Consider the following 20,557-nt stretch of genomic DNA (forward strand, 5'->3'; position numbering starts at 1 on the left):
TTCTAGTATAAACGAAAGTTATTCCTTAGCATTACCTAGTATGAATGTGACTTTGCATAGACGGCGTATCCGTATTGGTCTATTCACTATCTTATCTCTTAATTAGCCAATGAAACTTTGTTGTGGCTGATATTTATGCACCCTAGATATATGCTGTGGCGCCACATTAATGCACGGTACCTAGATACCAATGTGACACATGTGCTTGATTAGTGAGGGGCATAACTTCCTGGTTGCTCCCCACCCAAATAAATAAACAAACTTCCCAAAACAGTGTTTTAAGGTTACCGGTTTTTGGATCCCTCAACTTCCGTCACCCGTCACCTATCACCCTAAGAAAGAGATAAAAAAAAAAAAAGGTTAAGGCTGAACCAGGTCGGACATCGGTTGACCGTTGCTTAATTGAGTTTCCCTTCCACATTTAGCTTCTCCAAAGAAACCCTTCATTCCTCTCTACTACTTTGCTATTACAACTACTACGCAGTAGGGATTCTACGTTACTTTCTACAAGTGCGCTGGGAGCGCGACTTTTCCCCATTATCATATCACAAAGACATGCCTCTTTGTTGATCTTCTTTCTTACTATACCTAGCTACCATCATCGCTACAAGTTATTGCCTCACCTTGAATGGATACGACTAGTTGTCCGCACTCCTATCGCCGTCTATAGTCATCACATACAATAACAAATACGATACCTCAAATTGAATTGTACTCTAGTAAACCTCAGCTCGGGTAGCTGTGATGCGGACTCCAATCTCGGACGGCGACATTATTCAACTTGACGAAGGGTATCAACATTGCATACAGGTCTAGCTATCGAAATGTCTCACAGACCTCATCCTCTCCGCCAGTCATATACTGTTGACTACACAACTGTCAATTCCGTCAATCGTCAATTGTCCACCACATCGTCGTCTGCCTCTTCTGGCTACACAAACAGTTCTTACAACTCCGACCATTACGAATTCGGTCCGCCCAGCGCAAGTTCGTCCGTAACCTCGAGTGGACACGACACATCCGCTTTTCTACACAAACGTGGTAAAAGTGAGGCTGCAATTCGACATCCGTCCCCCCGATCAAGCATATATGATGAGCCAAAGAAAAGTCCTGAAAACATGTACAACTTAGCGAGGCAGTCCTTGCGCCCGCTTCCGCAAACACCCAGCCCGGGATCGTCACCGGAGAAAACACCACCTCGCCGTGACCACCATGAGCGAGGACAAAGTGTTGACATAGGCAGACTTTCTTTATCCAATGGGAGAACCTCACCTACCCCCCAGAGCAAGTCGCCGAATTCCCGACCTACTTCAATGTTGCTCACACGATCCGACTCAATACGTCCCAATGCACCTGGTACTTTAACGCATTCACCTCAGGCCTTGGTTCACCCCACTTTTGCTGCTCCCGATCTCCAACAATTGGGCCGCTCATCTACCAACCAATTGCGCACCTTATCAAAATTGGCTCAAGATAGTTCTGCTGACGAATTTGCCCTTACTTCCCAAGCTCAGGAGGTCGTCGGTCTACGTGGACGAAGAAGGCTGCAGCGAGCAGGTAACGCGGTTGGCGCTAGAAACGGACAACGCGGTGATCGCTATGGCTTCGAAGGACGCAATTGGATGGATAAGCAGAGACAATTTCTCCAAGCATACGAATATCTTTGTCACATTGGTGAAGCCAAGGAATGGATTGAAGATGTCATTCATCGCCAAATCCCACCTATTGTTGAACTGGAAGAAGCGTTAAGAGATGGCATCACCCTAGCCGAGGTAGTAGAAGCCTTAAATCCTACTCGACGATACCGTATATTCCGACAACAGCGACTCCAGGCGAGGCATTGGGATAATGTTGCTATATTCTTCCGATACCTCGACGAGGTCCAACTTCCTGATCTCTTCCGATTTGAGCTTATTGATCTCTACGAGAAGAAGAACATTCCGAAAGTTATATACTGTATCCACGCTCTCAGTTGGCTCTTATTCCGGAAAGGAATAGTAGACTTCAGAATAGGCAACTTAGTTGGTCAATTGGAATTCGAGCATCACGAATTGGAGGCTATGCAAAAGGGCTTGGACAAACTTGGTGTTAATATGCCCAGTTTTGGAAATATGGGCGCCGACTTTGGTGTAGAACAACCACCCGAACCCGAGGAAACCGAAGAGGAACGAATCGATCGCGAGCTAGCTGAGAACGAAGCAGCAATTGTCGACCTCCAAGCACAGATGCGAGGCGCCGTGCTTCGACTACGTCTTGGCAATATCATGCAGCACCTATGGGACTCCGAAGATTGGCTCGTCGACCTCCAGGCACGTATTCGCGGCGATTGGACCCGCCAGGTTATGGGCTACAGACTTGAAATGCGGAGATTTGCTGTCAACCTCCAGAGCGCTGCTCGCGGATTCCTAGTTCGGAATAGAATGGCAAATAGAGAACACTTCTGGAAGAGCAAGGAAAAGGATATCACAAAACTTCAGAGCTTAATACGGGCTGCGAAAGCCCGTAACGAGGTACGAGAAACTCGTTCTCAATTATCACGAGCGGATGGACCTGTGCGAAGTATTCAGGCTGTGTTCCGAGGCTATCTAGCGCGTGAGAAATATGCTTCTCAGCAACAGGAGACGAGTCGCATGACTGGTCCGGTATTGGAACTTCAGTCCGCAATACGAGGAATGTTGGCGAGAGAAAGAGTTGGACGAGATCTTCATTTCCTCGGAGAAGAGGCCGAAGCCATTACTGGCTTACAGGCCGCCGTCAGGGCGATGCTGACCAGAAGCCAGATCCACCAGCAACGCGAAGCGCTCGCGAGCTTTGGTCCGAAATGGGAATCCATCCAGGCAATCTGCCGTGGGAACCTACTTCGACAAGATATTCAAGCGACAAAAGCCGAGCTCGCAGAAAACGTCCCCGAAATCGGGATGCTTCAAGCTCATATTCGCGCCGCAGCAGTGCGCCGAGATGTTACCGAAACTCTCGATGCTTTGAACGAAAATGAACCCGCTATCCTGGATCTTCAATCCATGATCCGAGGTATGCTCGAGAGGCAACGAATAGCCGCTGATCTCGACTCCCTTGAAAACAACACCTCGGAAATCATCGACCTCCAAGCTAGAATTCGTGGCTCTCTGTTCAGGGAACAACATCATCTACTCCTTGACGAACTCAAATCACACGAAGATGAAGTTATCGAATTACAAGCCCTTGCCCGAGCTATGCTTCTGCGTAATGACGTCGGTTTGCTATTAGGTGAACTTGACGAGCATGAAGACGCGGTTGTTGAATTGCAAGCTTTCGCTAGAGGCTTTATTGTTCGAGAAAAATTCGCAGCAAAGAAGAAGCATTTCGAAGAAAATATGCAAAAAGTTGTCAAGCTTCAAAGCTTCGTTCGCGCCAAGCTTCAAGGTGAAGCATACAAGAGTCTTACAACTGGAAAGAATCCTCCGGTCGGCGCAGTAAAGAATTTCGTACATTTACTCAACGACAGTGACTTTGACTTCAACGAAGAGGTAGAATTCGAGAGATTGCGAAAGACAGTGGTTCAACAGGTCCGCCAAAATGAAATGCTCGAGCAGTATATCGACCAATTAGACATCAAGATTGCTCTCTTAGTGAAGAACAAAATTACTCTTGACGAAGTCGTGCGACATCAAAACACGTTTGGTGGCCACACTAGCAGTTTATTGGCTAATGCTTCCATCGCATCCGTCAACCAGTTCGATTTGAAAGCCTTAAACAAGAATTCAAGGAAAAAGTTGGAATCTTACCAGCAACTGTTCTTCAATCTCCAAACCCAGCCACAATACTTGGCACGACTTTTCAGAAGGATAAGAGAATTGGGTACCGCTGAGAAAGAATGCAAACGTATAGAACTTCTCATGATGGGTCTCTTCGGATACGCACAAAAAAGAAGAGAAGAATACTATTTGTTGAAACTCATCACAAGGTCAATACGAGAAGAGGTGGATGCTTGCAATTCTATTCAAGAATACTTGCGCGGCAACTTTTTCTGGTCGAAGCTCCTAAGCAACTACACTCGATCTCCACGAGACAGAAAATACCTAAGGGATCTCCTCGGCCCATTAATACGAGACAACATCATCGAGGACCCTGACCTAGACTTAGAAAGCGATCCAATGCAAATTTACCGATCTGCTATCAACAATGAGGAGCTTCGCACAGGACGACCAAGTCGAAGGCCGCTTGAAATCACGCGAGATATCGCAATCAAGGACCCAGAGACGCGCGAGCTATTCATTGACCATCTTCGAGACCTCAGAGAGATTTCAGACCAGTTCTTCTTGGCGCTAGAAGACCTTCTACCGCGAATGCCATATGGTTTAAGATTTATTTGCCAACAAACATTTGAAGCGTTGGCACAACGCTTTGAACGTGAACCTCAACACCATATTCTCCAAATCGTCGGAAACTGGATTTGGCGCTTTTACCTCCAACCAGCATTGGTCAATCCTGAGCAAGTGGGTGTGATTGAAAAGAGTCTTAGCCCTCTCCAGAAGCGCAACCTCAGTGAAGTCGCCAAAGTTCTAGGTCAGATCGCCTCAGGCCGCCCATTCGGTGGTGACAATATTTACCTACAGCCTCTCAATGCCTTTATTGGAGAATCGATGGAACGTCTTGCTCACATTACAAGCAACCTAATTTCTGTTCCCGACGCTGAGAGTACTTTCGACATTGACGAGTTCAATGACCTTTACGCCAAAAATAGGCCGACTCTATACATCAAAATGACTGATATCTTCGCTATTCATTCCCTTGTTGCGAATGAAATACCAACGCTCTGCCCGAACCGCGATGATGTGCTCCGTGAGATCTTGCAAGATTTAGGAAGTGCAAAGAACAACGAGAATGAAATGAATGCAGCCGGTTCGTCGGACATTCAAATGTTCCTTACTCCGAAACTCCATGATATTGACGATCCGGAGGCCGATATTAAAGCTCTATTTATGGAAACTAAGCGTTGCATCTTGTACATTATTCGTGTACAGACGGGCGCCAACCTCCTAGAGATTCTCGTCCGCCCACCAACCCGCGAGGACGAGATCAAATGGCAAGCACTCTTACGCGATGACTTCGCTTCTGGTAGCAACACTAAAGGAGCATACTCGGATGTCAACATGATCGATGTTACACGAATGTCTTACTACGATATGAAACGTAATGCTTTGGAAAACATCATGCACCTAGAACAAATGGGTCGCGTCACAAAGCACAACTTCTATCAAGATATCTTAAATGCTATTGCACTTGATATCCGCACAAAGAGCCGTCGCAGGATACAACGTCAACGCGAATTAGAAGGAGTACGAGCCACTCTTGGAAACTTGCACGAGAAAGCCACGTACCTAGAACAGCAGCGCAAGAGCTACGATGACTATATCGAGCAGGCTATGGCTACGCTGCAAAAGAACAAAGGGTAAGTCTATATTTTACCAATTAATTTAAATTATATACTAACTTTTTAAAATAGGAAAAAACGATTCCTGCTGCCCTTCACGAAACAATACAACCACCAGCGAGAACTCGAACGTTCCGGTCGCGTTCCCAAATTTGGCTCTTACAAGTACAGCGTACGAGCTCTTGCCGAGAGGGGTGTTGTCGTATCATGGCAAGGAGTTTCGGAACGTGATTGGAGTAATATTAATCTTACAATCTCGTGTGACGAGGTGGGTGTGTTCAACATCGAAGGTAGCCGAGGCCACATCCAAATCCCCGGAGCTAGCGGCCAAATTCCGATCGAAGATCTTTTGCAGGCACAGTTTGAGTCACGCCAGTTCATGAACATTTTTGAGGGCAACTTAAGACTCAACGTCAATATTTTGCTGCATTTGTTGTACAAGAAGTTCTACCGAACACAATAAGTTTTTAGAGCAGAAGGCTCTTTGGAGGGACTTGCCCTAGGAACCAATTTAGTACTTCATGACGATCATTTTGAGACGTTTGAGACGTTTGAGACGAAGGAATATAATGGAATGCTTGGAGCTCGGAGCTTAGGGCCTGGATGACTTGGTTCGCGGTTTAAGGGCGGAGGAGAATGGTGTTCTAGGGAACGAAGGTTTGGGTTTCGTTACTTGGTACTGCGCATCGCATTCTAATTCTGAAAGTCATCAAATTCAAGCCAAATCAAGTTTCTTGTGCAAGGGGTGGGAAGGAGGGATATCTATATCTATACATCGAAGGGGGTTGATCGATTGGAGCTGGTAAAGCTGGTTTGGTATGTTTATGGAAAAATCCCGACTTCACGTACTTTTTTATTCATATTCAGTGAATGAATGAAATTCTTGGTACGCATACTTTTTTACAATGCTGGTTGGAAAGGAAGGGAGGGAGGGTTCTTCAAAGTTTGATACCAGCAATGACGAACGATTCAGGTAGCATAAGTTAGGTAGTTAGGTAACTTAGAGACATGCTCATGATGTTACGGCAATGAAAAAAAAACGTATTTATAATGGAAATGAATGTGTTCCTGTGTTGATGTGGTTGTTAGTATATGTAGTGATCTGCTTGTACCTTACATTCAATAGCAATAGGTACAATATTAGTATCAATTTAATGATATATCTACAATAGAATCTATTCTACAACTTACTTAGAACTTCCAAGAATATTGACCTTACAAATCAACCCGGTTTTTCCTACTTGTAGAATAGAGATATAATATTCGGTGGGAGATTCGGCGGACTCGGCGTGCAGTTCGGCGGGGCACCCGCCGAAACCCACCGATAATTATACAGGGGGAGGCGGGCACATTTCGTTTCCGTACCTACCGTCCGTTTACATCGTATTGACTATAAATATCTGTCTAGGTAGATGTATTTCTGAAGAATTGAGATGGGGTTGCAGTGCATATATATTTATATGTAACCTCGTGGTTTCACTTTCTTCCTTTTCCCCTCTGTATCGAAGCTCTCATAATTAGTCGAGAACATTACTTCAGATTCATCAAAGAAATAAAATAAAGAGGCGAGGAAAAGATAAAAATGTCTGAATTACCATCTACGATGCGCTCCCTCGTAGCGCCGAAATACTGTCTACCGAATGAATGGGAAGTCGCCGAGGTCCCCGTACCAACGATTAAAGACCCCAAAGATATCTTAATCAAAGTGCACGCCGCCAGTATATCAACAGGCGATACCCAGCTCGCGAACGGGGCATCGAAACTTTTAATCGGGGGTTTAAGGTGAGTCTCATCCCATTCCACACCATCCAATCCTAACAAACCCTCAGATTCCCCCATAAAATCGGCATCGAAGCCTCCGGCACAGTCGTCGCCACAGGATCCGACGTAACGCTCTTCAAACCCGGCGACACCGTATGGGCATTCGCGCAAAAACACCCCATGGACCTGCTCTCCGCCCCAGGTTTTACCTCCGAGTACGCAGTCGCCACCGAGCAGCTCACCCTCCACAAACCGCGTAATGCATCTTTCGAGGAAGCGTGTAATACCAGCGCTATACTAGTCGCGGTGCAGACTATATCCATGGGATTACGCTTGATGCGGGAAAACGGCGTCACGGAGGGGTTGGAGGGGAAGACGGTATTTGTCTCAGGCGCGCTTAGTGCGACAGGCTCGGCCGCGGTACAAGTTTTGAAGAATGTGTATGGGGTGGGTAAGATTATTACTACGGTTTCCACAGCTAAAGTGCCACTCGTGGAGACGTATCTTCCGGGGTTAGCCGACCAAGTCGTCGATTACACCAAGTATGGGGATCTCACTGATGCGATTCCGCCGGGGACCGTGGATTTCGTGTATAACACGCAATGGGATTTACTAAAGACGTTTCCGTTGCTGAAGCCGGATGTCGGAGTCGTGGCTTCGATTGCTAGTGTACCGGCCCCGAGTACGCTGCGCAAGATGTTGCCCCCGTTGCCGTTTTTTGTGTATTGGCTTACGGGGCTTGCGCAGTGGTGGTATGCGTTTAAGTTGCGTGGGACGAGGGTTAAGCATGAGTTCTTGTCGGGGAATATGGGGATACGGGAGGATTTGGAACGTGCGGGTGAGATACTGGCCATGGGGAAGGTGAAGCCTGTTTTGACGGTGGTGGAGTTGGGTGGTGTAGAGGCTGTTAGGAGGGAGGCGCAGAAGGTTGCTACCGGGAAGGGAGGGTTAGGAAAGTTGGTTATTAAGATTGCATAGAGATCAAGAGTTGGGATGGGTATGGATGGGTGAGTGAATGTGTATGGATGGAGAAGAGGAGGTTATAGCTAGGGTATACAACTACGACTTGTGTCTTACGACGACATAATATTCTGTGAGTTTATAGGATTTGTTCAATTTGTCAAAATAGGGTCACGGTAATAATCAGGGCGACAATCACTAGGTAAACACAATGCTCAAATTGCTAATACGAACAATTACTCCTTTTATTAGAAAACAGAAGATCTAGAAACACGCATAACTCCCTAATCTCTCTCTAACCCCCGCTAAAGGAAGTCATCGATTAAAAAGGTCTTTCATAAAGACTATTCCCGAAGACCACAATCCTTCTCGCGCAGAGTTACAAACAAAAATCGGGTCGACTAAACAGCAAAACATAACAATAAACAAACAATGCAATACAAAGGAAAAGAAGACAAAAGAAAGTAGCATATGGAAGAAATACAATGCTCGTTACATGAATAACCTCCCGACATAACGACGTCCCCTAGGCGAGTTCGCACCACTTCTTACTGTGTGTTGCCACCTGCATTTATTTACTTGGGAGGGTTGGGGTATTTGGCGTTAGGACGCGGAGCGTACTCAGAGATGAGATTCGGGTCCAGCGTAGCGGGAACAGCAGGTGTGATAGCGATGAATGAATCGGTCGCGACAAAGATCCAGACGATCCAGGGATCCTCACCATCTTGCTCTGCTTCGTGCGGCATGGAGACAGGATGGATGTCTCCCTGTCTAGTTGTGTCTAAGAAAACAAGACCCAACTTGACAGCCCTTCCACCTCGCTTGTACCAGTAGTTCAGCACGGCCTGAGCCTGGTATAACGATATCCTCACGTCCTTAGCCGAGATATCCTTGCCGATCTCTGGAGGTGGTTGACAGCCAGGGTGTCGGAATAGCGTGTGGAACAGCGTCGGCGTTGGGTGCCATCGGTCACCATCCGGAGATTTGTCCTGGTACTTGATGGAGGCGCAGATGACGTTGATGATACCCGGAAGACCCATCAAGTAATCACCTTGTACTCCCCATGAGATCGGGAACGTCTGCTTCAGAATAGCTCGCATCTTGGCCTCTTGCAGATCAGTCTCTTCCTCGGGCGTGAGAGCAACTTCTTTCTCTTTATCAGCTGGAACTTCCTGGATTAGTTTCTCCATCAATTCCTCTGCCGACAGTCCGATTACAGGGCCGGCCTCGATCTTCGGGTCATCCTTCTTCTCTGCCTCTGCCTTCTTCTCTGCCTCTGCCTTCTTCTTAGCCTCCGCTTCAGCCTTTCTTTCTTCTCTCGCTTTCTTGGCCTCGTCCTTACGCGCCTGTTCTGCCTTCACCAACGCTTCCTCTTTCTCCTTTGTGATTTTCGAAGGAATCTTTGCTTGGTCCTTCCACGTGATCTTCTTCTTCTTATCCTTGGGCACCTTGGTAATAGCTACCTCCGAATCCGAGTCTGGTATTACCTCAATGGCAGGCTTCTTGGCGGCGGGTGGGATGGGAGCGAGGATGAAGTCAGCCGGGATCTTTCGCTTCTTAGGGTTGCTGTGTGGCGTTTCATAGTCCCGGGTAGTTGGCAATAGCGGGATACGGCGCTCGGGGACTGTAGTTAAGCTTTTGTATAGGTCAACTGCAGAGCCAATCCAGCCCCTCTCTGGTGGAGGGTAAAGTGCTGTGACGAAATAGTCAGTATAATCCTGAACAAGGAAATCAAGGTGCATCTGGGAGATATGCTTAGAAGCTATGTTTTCCAACGTACCGAGTTCGAGCTGTTGGCTCATCAAAAGTTGCTGTAACACGGTTTCAGCCATAGGGAAAAGAGCCGGTCCTGGTACGAATCGATCGCCAGTATCGACCATCGGCACCAGGCCGGGCTTACTCTTAGACCAGTCAGTAGTCATTTCGTCGTCAGTAGATTCGCTAGAGATGTTGATAGGTTGAATAATGGTTTGATTCTTCTTAGGTTTCTCTGGTTCGGCTGGGGACTCTGGGGTACTTGTCTTATTTGAGGGCTTTGTAGTCGGAGAAGGCTTTGTCTGATTCAGATTCTTTGTGGTTTTCCGACTCTTTATCCTCCTCGGACGATCGCTAGGAGCATTCGTCTTTGTGCCTGTCTCAGGAGCCGTTTCCGTTGTCTGCTGTTTTCCAGGATTGTTCCAATCAAAGCCTTCGTATTCAACGGGACCCTCGCCTAAGTCCATTGGTCCGTCTTGTACAGGGAGTCCCGGGAGAATACCTTCATGAGGCTTCGGCCCGCGAGATTCCGGGTACAAGAGGCCGTAGTCGTAGAACTTCTCCTTAGCCGTAGGTATTCTGCGCGTTAAAATACCGAATTCCTGATCGGGCTGTCTCGGGTCTCTTCTTCTAACCTCATCTTTTCGAAGCTTGATTTCGTCCTGCCGCTCCTTTGTTTGGCTAAAGAGCGGCCAGCGTCTCATATCGAAGTAACTTCTCCGAGTGAACTTAGCCTGGAACCGCCTCTCTTCTTTAGTGGCCCATTTGAAGAGACTTGGCCTCCTGTAGGCTTGAAGATATGGCTTCGGTGCTTCCTCACCTTCACTCGTGTAATAACCAGGTAAGCCAGATACGTCCTTTAGAGCCGTAAGGCGGCCAGGATACAGCGTATTGCGATTTTTAACGCATTCCTCGATAATTCCTTCTCGGATGAGTTTCGAGGCACTGTAGAGAGGGTACATTGCTTCCATGATCCCCTTAGAGTCTACTTTATCAACAACACTTTGGAGTTTAGGTCCCTTAAATTCCACCTGACCAGTGCCGTAGAGTAAAGTTTTCCACCAATGCTGAAATTCTTTGTGAAACTCCTTTCGAGAAATCGGTTTCCAGAAATTCTCGCCGGCCTGAGGTTTTTTGAACCGAAGGCGGTTCGCAATCTCATCTGAATGTGCTATTGTGCGACCCATTCGGAAAGCAAGGTTGCGGAAGAACTGAGCTGTTCTCTCCGGAACTGGGACTCTGACATCTTCCTCGGTCTCAGGCGACGTGCTAAAGTAGTCCCAATCGAGTACGTCCGACCAGCTGGGCGCCTGACGCCCTGCTTCTATACTCTCCTCGGGATATTCACCCGGTATCATGGTGGTTTCTGGCAGTATGAATGATTTCAATTGACTCATCTCCGTGCCATTGGGTTTTATGGGTAGCTCGAGATTTGCTACCCAGTGTCGTAGATTTGGTTCACCGACGTGATCGAGGAAGTGCTCGTAATTTTCTGCTGTATGGCCTGAGCTCTTGTCTTTTTCATGGTCGAGGCCATATGCTTCAACTAGAGCATTTGCTCTGGTTTCTCGGTATGACTCTTGCTCAGCCAAGAATTCCTTCGTACTGTTGTGGCGCCAAATGACGCGGTGCTCAGGGTGGAATTCGTAATCTGGTCTAATGATAACTTTACCCTTCTTCTCGATTACTGCCCTTATTGTTTCACTAATGTTTGGTGGTTGGTACTTTGAGTCTCTCTCTAGGAATGGCTCCCCCTGGCTGTTCAATTGGACAGTTGGCTGGTAGCTAATATATGTCAGCAAGAAGTTAAGCATCATGATTTATTATTGAACTAACCTGCATCGACCTAACTCTGTAGATCTTCCGAGGAAAATATTAGCTTCTTGAAGCGTGAACTTATAAGTGTCGTTCGCGTGATATCCAGGAGCACCTTTGCTGCCGTTGATATAATCCAGCGCCTCTTGAAGAGATGGGACCGTTTCATCTTTGCGACGGAAATACTCAACCGCATCAATGTCATAAAGGTCTAACCCATCTAATTTCGCGTGCCCAGTAGCCGCTGAATCATTTAGGAAATCCTGAAGACGAGAGTCGAAGAGTAAGGCCAAGTTATTCTCTGGACTTACTTTAGGATCACACATTTGACGGGTGCGGGAAGGCTGGCAGAGGAAGGTTAGCCATGCAGCGTCATTTTCATCGGTATACATGGGAACCCATTTATTCAGGTACTCGTCGTAAATGTAGTCGACATCCCTGCGTCTCATGATATCTTTTCGGGCTTGCCTAGCTGTCTCGGCGCCATCAGGACGCCAATTCTTAGAAGTGTCCCCAGCTTCCGGATCAGGCTTCCAGTCAATTCCAGATTGGATATCTCTCATGACAGCTAATAGAAGTGGTCGAGGGGCCTTTGAGAGGGCGACTTCCATAAGCTTTCGTAATCGCTTTAGGTATGCACCCATCTTGAGCCAGTAATCGTCGTAGATCGAAAGACCCCGATAAACGAAGGGTCCGAGATAATTCATGGGCAAGGCAGACCTGGTAAAATTATCCCAGTGGTCTCCGTTGTAGCGACGACGCTCCCAGCCAGCCATGTTCTCTCTTAGATCCCTAAACTGACTGTACTCGTAGGTCCAACGGAAAGGATCCTTATGAGCATCGGTTAAGACGTCTGGTGCGAGTGCTCTGGGGTAATAAATTATATCGTTCACAGTTGGGCAGGCTCCCTGACGGGGAAGAACCACTCGACGCCATGGGGTGTTGACGACTCTATTTTCGTAACTATCGAATACGTTCAAGCACTGCTGAAGAGCAGCTCGTCGCCACCCTCGCGCTACGCAGAAACTCTTCAAGCCCTGCGAACCCTTCCCATCTATAGAGATATCAGGGATGTTGTCGGCGGGCCATTCTGGAACTGAGTGTATTGTTTCCGAGATTCCACTCCACATGCAGCGTTCATACTCGTCGTTGTCAAGCTGAAACCCATTGACGAGCTTCAAAAAGGCAGGATTTTTAATACCCACTGCCTTCTCGAAGAATAGCTCTTCGCAAGTTTGGTAGTAATCAACCACCTTCGATCCTCCCCTAGTTATATTCGGAAATGGCTTTGCGTACCCGTAGGTGCGGTGCCCATGACTAGCAGGATACTGCTTGCGTGTGTATCGCGCTCTACCAAGCTTCGGTTGAATGTGAGAACTTGGGTAGTTCGGTAGGCGATCTGAGACAAATTTGCCCTGTATTGTGTCGTGTGACCATGGCGATTTGACAGACTTGAATTTATGGAAATCCTCATGTGTTTGTACAAGAATAAGCGCATCCTTCAGTAACCCAACCGTATGGGGATCCTCATAACCCAGGTCTCCTCGTAGACGTGCTTCTTCGCATTTCTTAACATATCCGCTAATCAACTCGAATCTCGGTCTCCATTGCCCGTGGCGGTAGATATCTTCGTCGGATAGAAAATTTATGATCCTCGGTAGCGTAGTAACCGGGTCCATGCCATCCGGACCTACGGACAAGTCTGGTGCTTTACTCGCCCGATCGTTCGGGCGATAGGGCCCTGAGGGCCTATAGGAAAAATCATCTTCCGACATGACTCCCTGGCGTGAAAATACAGCCCAAAGAGGGAACTATGGTAATTTACAAATGACTAACAAATATCCAACAATTCCAGTTTACCAGTCAATACTCATTGTCAGTCAAGATGTTGTTTTTTTCGTTGAGGGGTTTTTGGTTAGGACTCAGCGTATGACGGGCAGTCAACAGCGACAGATGGTCAAGAAGAAAGAAGCAAGAAGAAAAAAGAGGTTTCCGCTCGCGATGCCCTCTTTGGGGGAAGTAGTGGTTCTTGTCTCCTGTTTGGAATTTTTTAATTACCAGGGACAGACGTCTTCAGCATTCCAGAGGCATCTGGGGGTTTTCTTTCACCACAATCCGATTTCGACAAAGAATGCCATTGTAGACCTAAAGCCTTTAGTGCGTGTATGTGAGACAGAAGCACAAAGGGGTTCAACTATATTATATCTTTGCCGTTTGCAGTCTTAGTCCGAAGTAGGCATTCTTTGCGAGACGTTAACCGGAATTGTGAGAATAACATAGTAATCTTTCCTTTAGGATTCCGCTGTTAGCATATAGGTGAGGATTTAATACACTTGGAGATTTTCCAGTGGAAAGGATGAAAATGACCGGCAGTGGTAAGTCCCCCGACTCCTCACAGGGCCAGGAGCCCGAGGGTCAGCCTAGGCAGAGCGTTAGGCGGGCACGGGCACAGGCGGGCGGGATGCCGGAGGAAGAACGTCGGGAACGGCAAGAACGCAGACGTCAAATAAAATTAGAGAAACGGCGCCAGGAAGAGGCGGCGAAAGCAGCCGAAGCAGAGGCAGAGGCAGCTGCTGCTGCGGCCGAGGCTGAAGCGACCGGGTCAAATACGCAAGAAACGACGGAAGAAACGAATGCAACTGATCAGGAACCAGCAGAACCTGAACAGGAGCCGGTAGAGCCTGAGGCTACCCAAGAGCAGGCGACCGAGGAGGAAGCCCCGCGAGAGCGGAAGCCCTGGGAATCATTGATCATCGGTGATTTGGGAGAGAACTTGAGCTATATCGAAGAAAAAGATCGCGAAATCGAACGACATCGATATATCGTCAACTATTACCAAGAACATAATCCTCGCGCGGTCCTCCACAACCAAAGAATTCTTGATCAGTTGATAAAGGAGAGGGAAGAAATGGAGGACAATGAAGAGAACAACTTACCCGAGTAGGTCTGCCACATATTAAATAAATTCGTTTTGTTTTTTCTCTTTCTTTTTGAAGTGTAGACGAACTAATAACTGCGCTCCTAGAGATCAAAGGGAACGTACCAACCGCATTGGCGAGCGTCTAGAAATCCTTAATTGGGCTCTCGACACTTGCCAAAACGATGCCGAAGAAGCCAACATCCGAGCCGCGATTGAGGGATACCAATCAGGCGAAATAAGTTACTCACTAAATTTCACACTTATATACGCCGGGCGTATCGTCGACACTTGTCCCACATACCAATCCTTTTGCGTAGATAGACAAGAAAGACTAGACCTCTACCATGAAACATTCGGGGAAGGATGGTTATGGCACGAGCCGCCATTAGCCGGTCCGCAGCACATAGCGCTGGCGAAGAAAGGCGAATGTCTGCAACGAGTACACCACCAACAGGACTACAACATAGGGCACTACCCCATAGAGCTTCAATTTTCCGTCGACAAGAATAAGATAAGCAGGACGCATAAGCCTGTGCCTTCCCGACCGAAAGACGATGAGGTATCGCTAACAGATACCGATACATCATGCATCCTCACGTCGTTGTTGGATTGCGGAGCAACCTATCCATTCTTGCCTGCTTACGACCTCAAGTATTTGAACGTCGATTTAAGATGGTATGCCGCGCAAGGCGTCACCAAGATCGCGGGGATAACCAATGTTGCCCCGTACAGATTCTTCGAGATGTTCGTATCGGTGCTTTCGAACGCCGGTGACACCTTAGTCGGCGAGGGTGACCAAGCAGTATGGCCTGACCAGCCACGGGTCCTTGGAGGTTTCACCCCGGTCATTATCAACCACAACCACAGGAATAAATCGCATGCCCGCGATCGCTTGAGTGGTATGGTGCCCTTTGATGCGTGTTATATCTCTTCGGCGCCTGCAGCGTACGAGTTATGGATCGGAGAAGATCGTCGAGATGTGCTAGGCGCAAGACGCCTGCCGCCACATTTACGGCATAGCCAATCGAGGTCGTTCGAAAAGAAACCGCCCGAGGATGGCAAAAGAGACGAACTTGAAGAGCTGCGAGAAGGCCTGCAGACTCCCGACCAAGTAATATTCATACACAACCTCGACAAAGAAAAATCTGTCTTCATCGACGCAGATTGGCCGGGAGTAAGAGGGAAGAGCGAGCTAGCGATCGCAGCGAGAAAATCGTACGAACGTATCGGGCAAAAGCCTCTAAAGAAAGCGCAGAGGAGGATCCTCGAACCGCGAAAAGGCGGATATAATATAGAGGACTGGGATCTTATGTGGCGATTTGATTTTCTAACGAAGGACGAATTCCTAGATAACGATTACAAAGAAGTAGGAGAGATACCCAAACCAAAACGGTTACGGAGGCGTTGAAAAGTAAAAATTTATTGCCGAAATATTAGGTAGGCAGCGACTTGCATGCCATGTTGAGACTTTTTATTGAAGGGAATGAATCTGCCATCGCAATGTATAACGAAATGTTCGAATCATCGCTTCGTATGGAATAGGTATTCGTGCGATCGCAACTTAACCGTCGATAGACCTGTAATGTCTAAAATGGCAGCTTATTTTCAATCGCCGTATGACAGTTGGTAACGCCGACGACGCCCACAGTAGACATGCGATTACCACCATAGAGGTAAATGTTTCGCACTTCAGTGCGATCTTCAGGAGGACGCAGCAGCTTACCGACTTAGATATATACCTCACCCACAGCTTTCCCAAATGAGTCGTGTCGTGCATAAGCGAAATCGATTGATGATGACAACGCAGAGCTCGGAGATTGTGAAGATCTTTTGTAGGTGGCTGGCTCGCTAATCAGGGCCTCGGCCCGAGCCCCAGCTTCAGCACGGGTATGTCTCTCTTCCTTTCGAGTGATAAGGAAAAGTAAAAGGGGTGGAACATATTTCGATCACCCTTACGTAGAGATCATTAGGTAGTCGAATCTCTTGCTTTCTTCTTTTTTGACCTTGCATCCAATGTGTTGGATATCATAATGTACGAATTAAATGGGCGATACATCGTATATGAAAAACCGGTGAGCCGGTACTGTCGCATTCTCACATTTCATAAGATCTCTGTTAAGTTTATGAGATGCTTAGGTAGTCGCGACGTTATTGGATAGGCTATAATCAACCAGACCCTGTCTAATTGTAACATACCTCTACGTGCTGGGAAGAAACATACGGATGGGCTTTGACCATTAAGCCCAGCGTGGTTAATAAAGACCTATCGGAGATTTCTAGGCCAACGCCAACGCAAGTGCTCATCTCCGATTGCTGATTTGATTTGTTACGGCGCTCGGAGGGAATAAAAATCCATCTTGAAATGATCAGAGCGTCTAGGTTGTTAATTGACTGATCTCGGAAAATGGCGAAGAGAGGCTTGCAGCTATGGGTTGGGTTGCAGAGATTGTTCAACACTACCCGCCAATCGCAGGGTTCTGAGTGGTACGGGAACCGACATAATAATGGGAATAGTGCATCTGTAGAGGGAGGAAAAAAAAAAAAAAAGAGGAAGTCTTGGCGTGATTATATGGAGATCTTAATCATATCGACGCGTAAAGGGCTTCGTCTCTTTTCCATCCGTTCTCGAAGGACTCGTGTTTAGCGTATGATATTTGGGCTAAGCGGTGTTGGCCTGGAGCCCGTCTTATTCGTCTTATTTTAGAGTGCTCATTTATGGTCAGCTTAATACAGGCCAACGTCAGATAGCCGCATACCTACATAGTAGGCCGAGTATCCGCTCTCCGCACCATTTAACGCGACCGACGCCAAAACGCCAACCCGACGCGTGCTGCGGAGAAGAGGAGAAACACCTAGACCAGACACTTTCGCCCCCGAGGGGCTGGGTAGGTATTAATCATCTCGTCATCGTGTACCCCACCGTCGGTTCCATGTTGTATGGATTCGATTCCGGTGCATTCAATATCAGGGTTTATCCCCTCTCCAATTGCGGCACTTGCAATCACGAGACCGGTGAGAAATACTGGAGATATCTGCATTTGCTTTGTAGCAGTTATAGTATATGAGCTAGATACGCGATAGCCTAGACCACGGTGAGGATGCCCGGTTCTCTTAGGTGATGTTCGGCAGGTTTTTAGTATCTGTCGCAATGCGATATTCGTACTTTTGCTCGTACCGTACTATAGGAGTTTCGGTACGTTTTATCAACGTAAAAAATTAATTCGGTTCCAAGGGATACTGTAGTATGTTCCCCTGCATAGCCTAGGAGGATACCGAGGATGGATCCGTTGTTGAGGCTGATGTGATGATCACAAAAGCCTGTATCCTTGTGCGCGATTCCTTGCTGATATCGCCGAAAGGCATGTGTAACCTGCTATGAACGGGCACATGCGGTTAGATCAGGAACTAACACCAACAACTTGCAGAAGCAGGATCGTGGCATAGAAAAATAGACATAATTGGGACAGTCTCATCTATTTCGGAATAGTTGAAGATAGATGATAGCTGAGATAAATAATCTCATGAGAACAGTAATCGCGGATTTGTGGTGGTATCTAGACGAGAAATGCGCATGTAGGACTCGGGATCCTAATTGTGGAATGATATCATAATGTTTCTGGTTCGGTGGCTTACTGGACCGTAACAATCCCCTACCAACATATCATTGAGCGACGAACATGTGGGTAGACTTACAGGGGAAATATGGAACACACGGCTCAACTGAGACGAAGCTATCCGTGTCGCTGATTGATGAGACCGGTATGTAGTTCGGGAACCACGAACAAGGCCGAGTCTTAACTAGGCCAGGATCTAAGGCCTTTCCCCAGACTAGATGCAAACCCATGAGTTTCGGCCAGGTCAACCGTGAGATCTAAACGCGTCCCGAAGCTAGCGCGTTCTTTATTTTCTCTTTAACCCTCGCGTTATCCTTGCTAAGGGGATCTCTAGCAAGAGGATCCTACTGGTTACTGGTTCAATCGGATACTCCAGTCTAGCCAAGAACTTGTATCTTTCGCCTAGGTAGAAACTCAGCTGTTGAGGTCTTAGCGCTAGAGTGCAACTAGAAACTCGAATACTTGACTCCCTGGTTTTCTTGCCAGATTCGTCAGGATCCGTGTGTAAATTCGGGACTGACTCGTGCTGAGCGGAGTTTGAGTACTACCTTGTGTTCGACTAGGACCTCTATTGCCGATATTTTTGGGTGTGTTGACTTAATGAGTACTATACCTAAATGAAAGTATTGCTCAGTCTATAGCAATTAGTGTGTGACACCACTGTTAACAAGAATTGAATATAATGGTAGCGAGAAGCTAGTAACGTCATATGGTAGACGCGGTAGGAGGGAGTACGAGCACATGGGATCGTTATGGCCTGCAAGCGCTTAGGAGAGCCAACGGTTCCGTTGTGTTCCCCGCCAGTAACATCGTCAGATCAAAGTGTGGTGCAATGTGACGTTGGTAACGCCGACACGGGATCAGCTTATTAGGCAGATTTCGTCAGCCGTTCGAGAGCGACGCCATCTCTTTGAAACAAGACCCAGTAACTCCAGTATTTCAGACTCCAGCGACGGGAGTTCCAAATATGGGAGGTCGATAGGTGATTCGCGGCTTATAAGCCTCCAATCCAGCTTCGACTCCGCTACCTACGAGACTTCTTGGTAGGGTTCATTTTTAAAGATCTACCGCGGCGCAATGAATCGTATCTGTTCGCTAACTACTAATCGTCGATCATTGGCTGGTGGGAATTGATCAAGTGTCCCCCGAAGGATTCCGCGGTAAGGTATCTGAGTGTCAAAACGAAGGACCCGACCCTTGAAATATCGGTTTTCTTTTTTTGCCTGTGATACAATATGTATCGTGTAATAGCTACGTATTGGTAATGGATAATGGAGATCCGCCCACCAACATAAAAAAAAAACTTTTTCAATGTTACGGTAGCCTTGGCTAACCATAACTATTTGTAGCAAATGGTCCACAGAAGCAGAAGGAAAAAATGTCTTACATCAATGCGCTTGAAATGAACTCAACAACCCACTATGACATGAAGGAAGAGGAAGAACAAGAGGGGAAAAATTAAATATAGTAGAGTTGAGTAGCATGGATTGTAACACATGTCTTAATGAGTTAAAAGTAGCAGAGAAAGCTCGATTACTGGATTCGGAGATGATTAACATGGTTTGCACAAGATAGGTAGGCATGTTTAAGTTGCATTAGTTTGATTTTATGCGTTCCACAATTTCACTGTCCCATTCTGGCGGATTTCTTACCAGCCTCATTGTGGCTCACCCCGGACAGTGGATCCAAAGCTTCTAGATCTTTAATCGAAGCATTGTGCAACCTTAAAAAGTTAAATGAATATCCAAATTGTCGGTATGCAGCATAATATATAGTGCATAGTATTATTCCCATAATGACTTTACAGACTAAAGCGGAGAGGTGTTCATTTGAATTTTATTATGCGGAGACCTTGTAATTGCCCTAGAGATAGGATCCCGAGGCTATAGCATAGCGGAGAGTTTCCCTCACTACGGTGTGCAATTTTTGAAATTAGACATCTTGATATTCTCACCAACCGCCAGTTCCATTACCTAACGAAAGGTTTCGGCAATGCAGAGTCGTCGATCCAGACTCATCTAATATCACCATATTGCGGTAACACCGGCTCTTCAGAATTTTACTTGGGAGCGTTGTCGACCAGGAAACCGGAGAGAATGTCTTATTACGACTGTAGTAAAGAGGATCCGTCAGGAAAGAAAAACGCCATCTAACGTGCCGAACCCACTACTGGATGGTCCCGCGGCCCGCTTCATGACTAAAGTGTTAGCTTAGAGATGCTCTGGACATCCCGCTTAAGTGACTTTTCATCGGTCCTTCGATGAAAAAGTTTGCACCGCGTCGGCGGATCTCTAGGAATAAATTCGCGTTGGCCCAGTA

At 47.1% G+C, this 20,557-nt stretch overlaps 4 protein-coding genes across 4 annotated transcripts; 3 read left to right on the forward strand and 1 right to left on the reverse strand.

Annotated features, from left to right (window-relative positions):
- The first annotated feature begins 336 nt into the window (after nt 1-336).
- F4822DRAFT_418384 (uncharacterized protein) lies at nt 337-6,470 on the forward strand. The gene is made up of 2 exons (XM_051459528.1): nt 337-5,431; nt 5,486-6,470. Exons 1-2 carry the CDS (start codon nt 825-827, stop codon nt 5,874-5,876), a joined length of 4,998 nt encoding a protein of 1,665 aa, XP_051309793.1. The 5' UTR covers nt 337-824; the 3' UTR covers nt 5,877-6,470.
- Nucleotides 6,471-6,793: 323 nt separating this feature from the next.
- F4822DRAFT_58737 (GroES-like protein) lies at nt 6,794-8,431 on the forward strand. Its single transcript, XM_051463695.1, has 2 exons — nt 6,794-7,195; nt 7,243-8,431. The coding sequence occupies exons 1-2, from the start codon at nt 6,996-6,998 to the stop codon at nt 8,150-8,152; spliced, it is 1,110 nt and encodes a 369-aa protein (XP_051309794.1). The 5' UTR covers nt 6,794-6,995; the 3' UTR covers nt 8,153-8,431.
- F4822DRAFT_58743 (uncharacterized protein) lies at nt 8,431-13,769 on the reverse strand. The gene is made up of 3 exons (XM_051463696.1): nt 11,726-13,769; nt 9,915-11,674; nt 8,431-9,827 (listed from the first exon to the last, which is right to left on the reverse strand). The coding sequence occupies exons 1-3, from the start codon at nt 13,477-13,479 to the stop codon at nt 8,710-8,712; spliced, it is 4,632 nt and encodes a 1,543-aa protein (XP_051309795.1). The 5' UTR covers nt 13,480-13,769; the 3' UTR covers nt 8,431-8,709.
- A 297-nt stretch (nt 13,770-14,066) lies between these two features.
- F4822DRAFT_440230 (uncharacterized protein) lies at nt 14,067-16,108 on the forward strand (the record flags this gene model as incomplete). The annotated part of the gene is made up of 2 exons (XM_051462724.1): nt 14,067-14,644; nt 14,730-16,108. The coding sequence occupies 2 exons, from the start codon at nt 14,067-14,069 to the stop codon at nt 16,030-16,032; spliced, it is 1,881 nt and encodes a 626-aa protein (XP_051309796.1). The 3' UTR covers nt 16,033-16,108.
- Between the last annotated feature and the right edge of the window lie 4,449 nt (nt 16,109-20,557).

Source organism: Hypoxylon trugodes (assembly GCF_022578975.1).
Source record: "Hypoxylon trugodes strain CBS 135444 unplaced genomic scaffold F4822scaffold_10, whole genome shotgun sequence".
Lineage (NCBI taxonomy): Eukaryota > Fungi > Ascomycota > Sordariomycetes > Xylariales > Hypoxylaceae > Hypoxylon > Hypoxylon trugodes.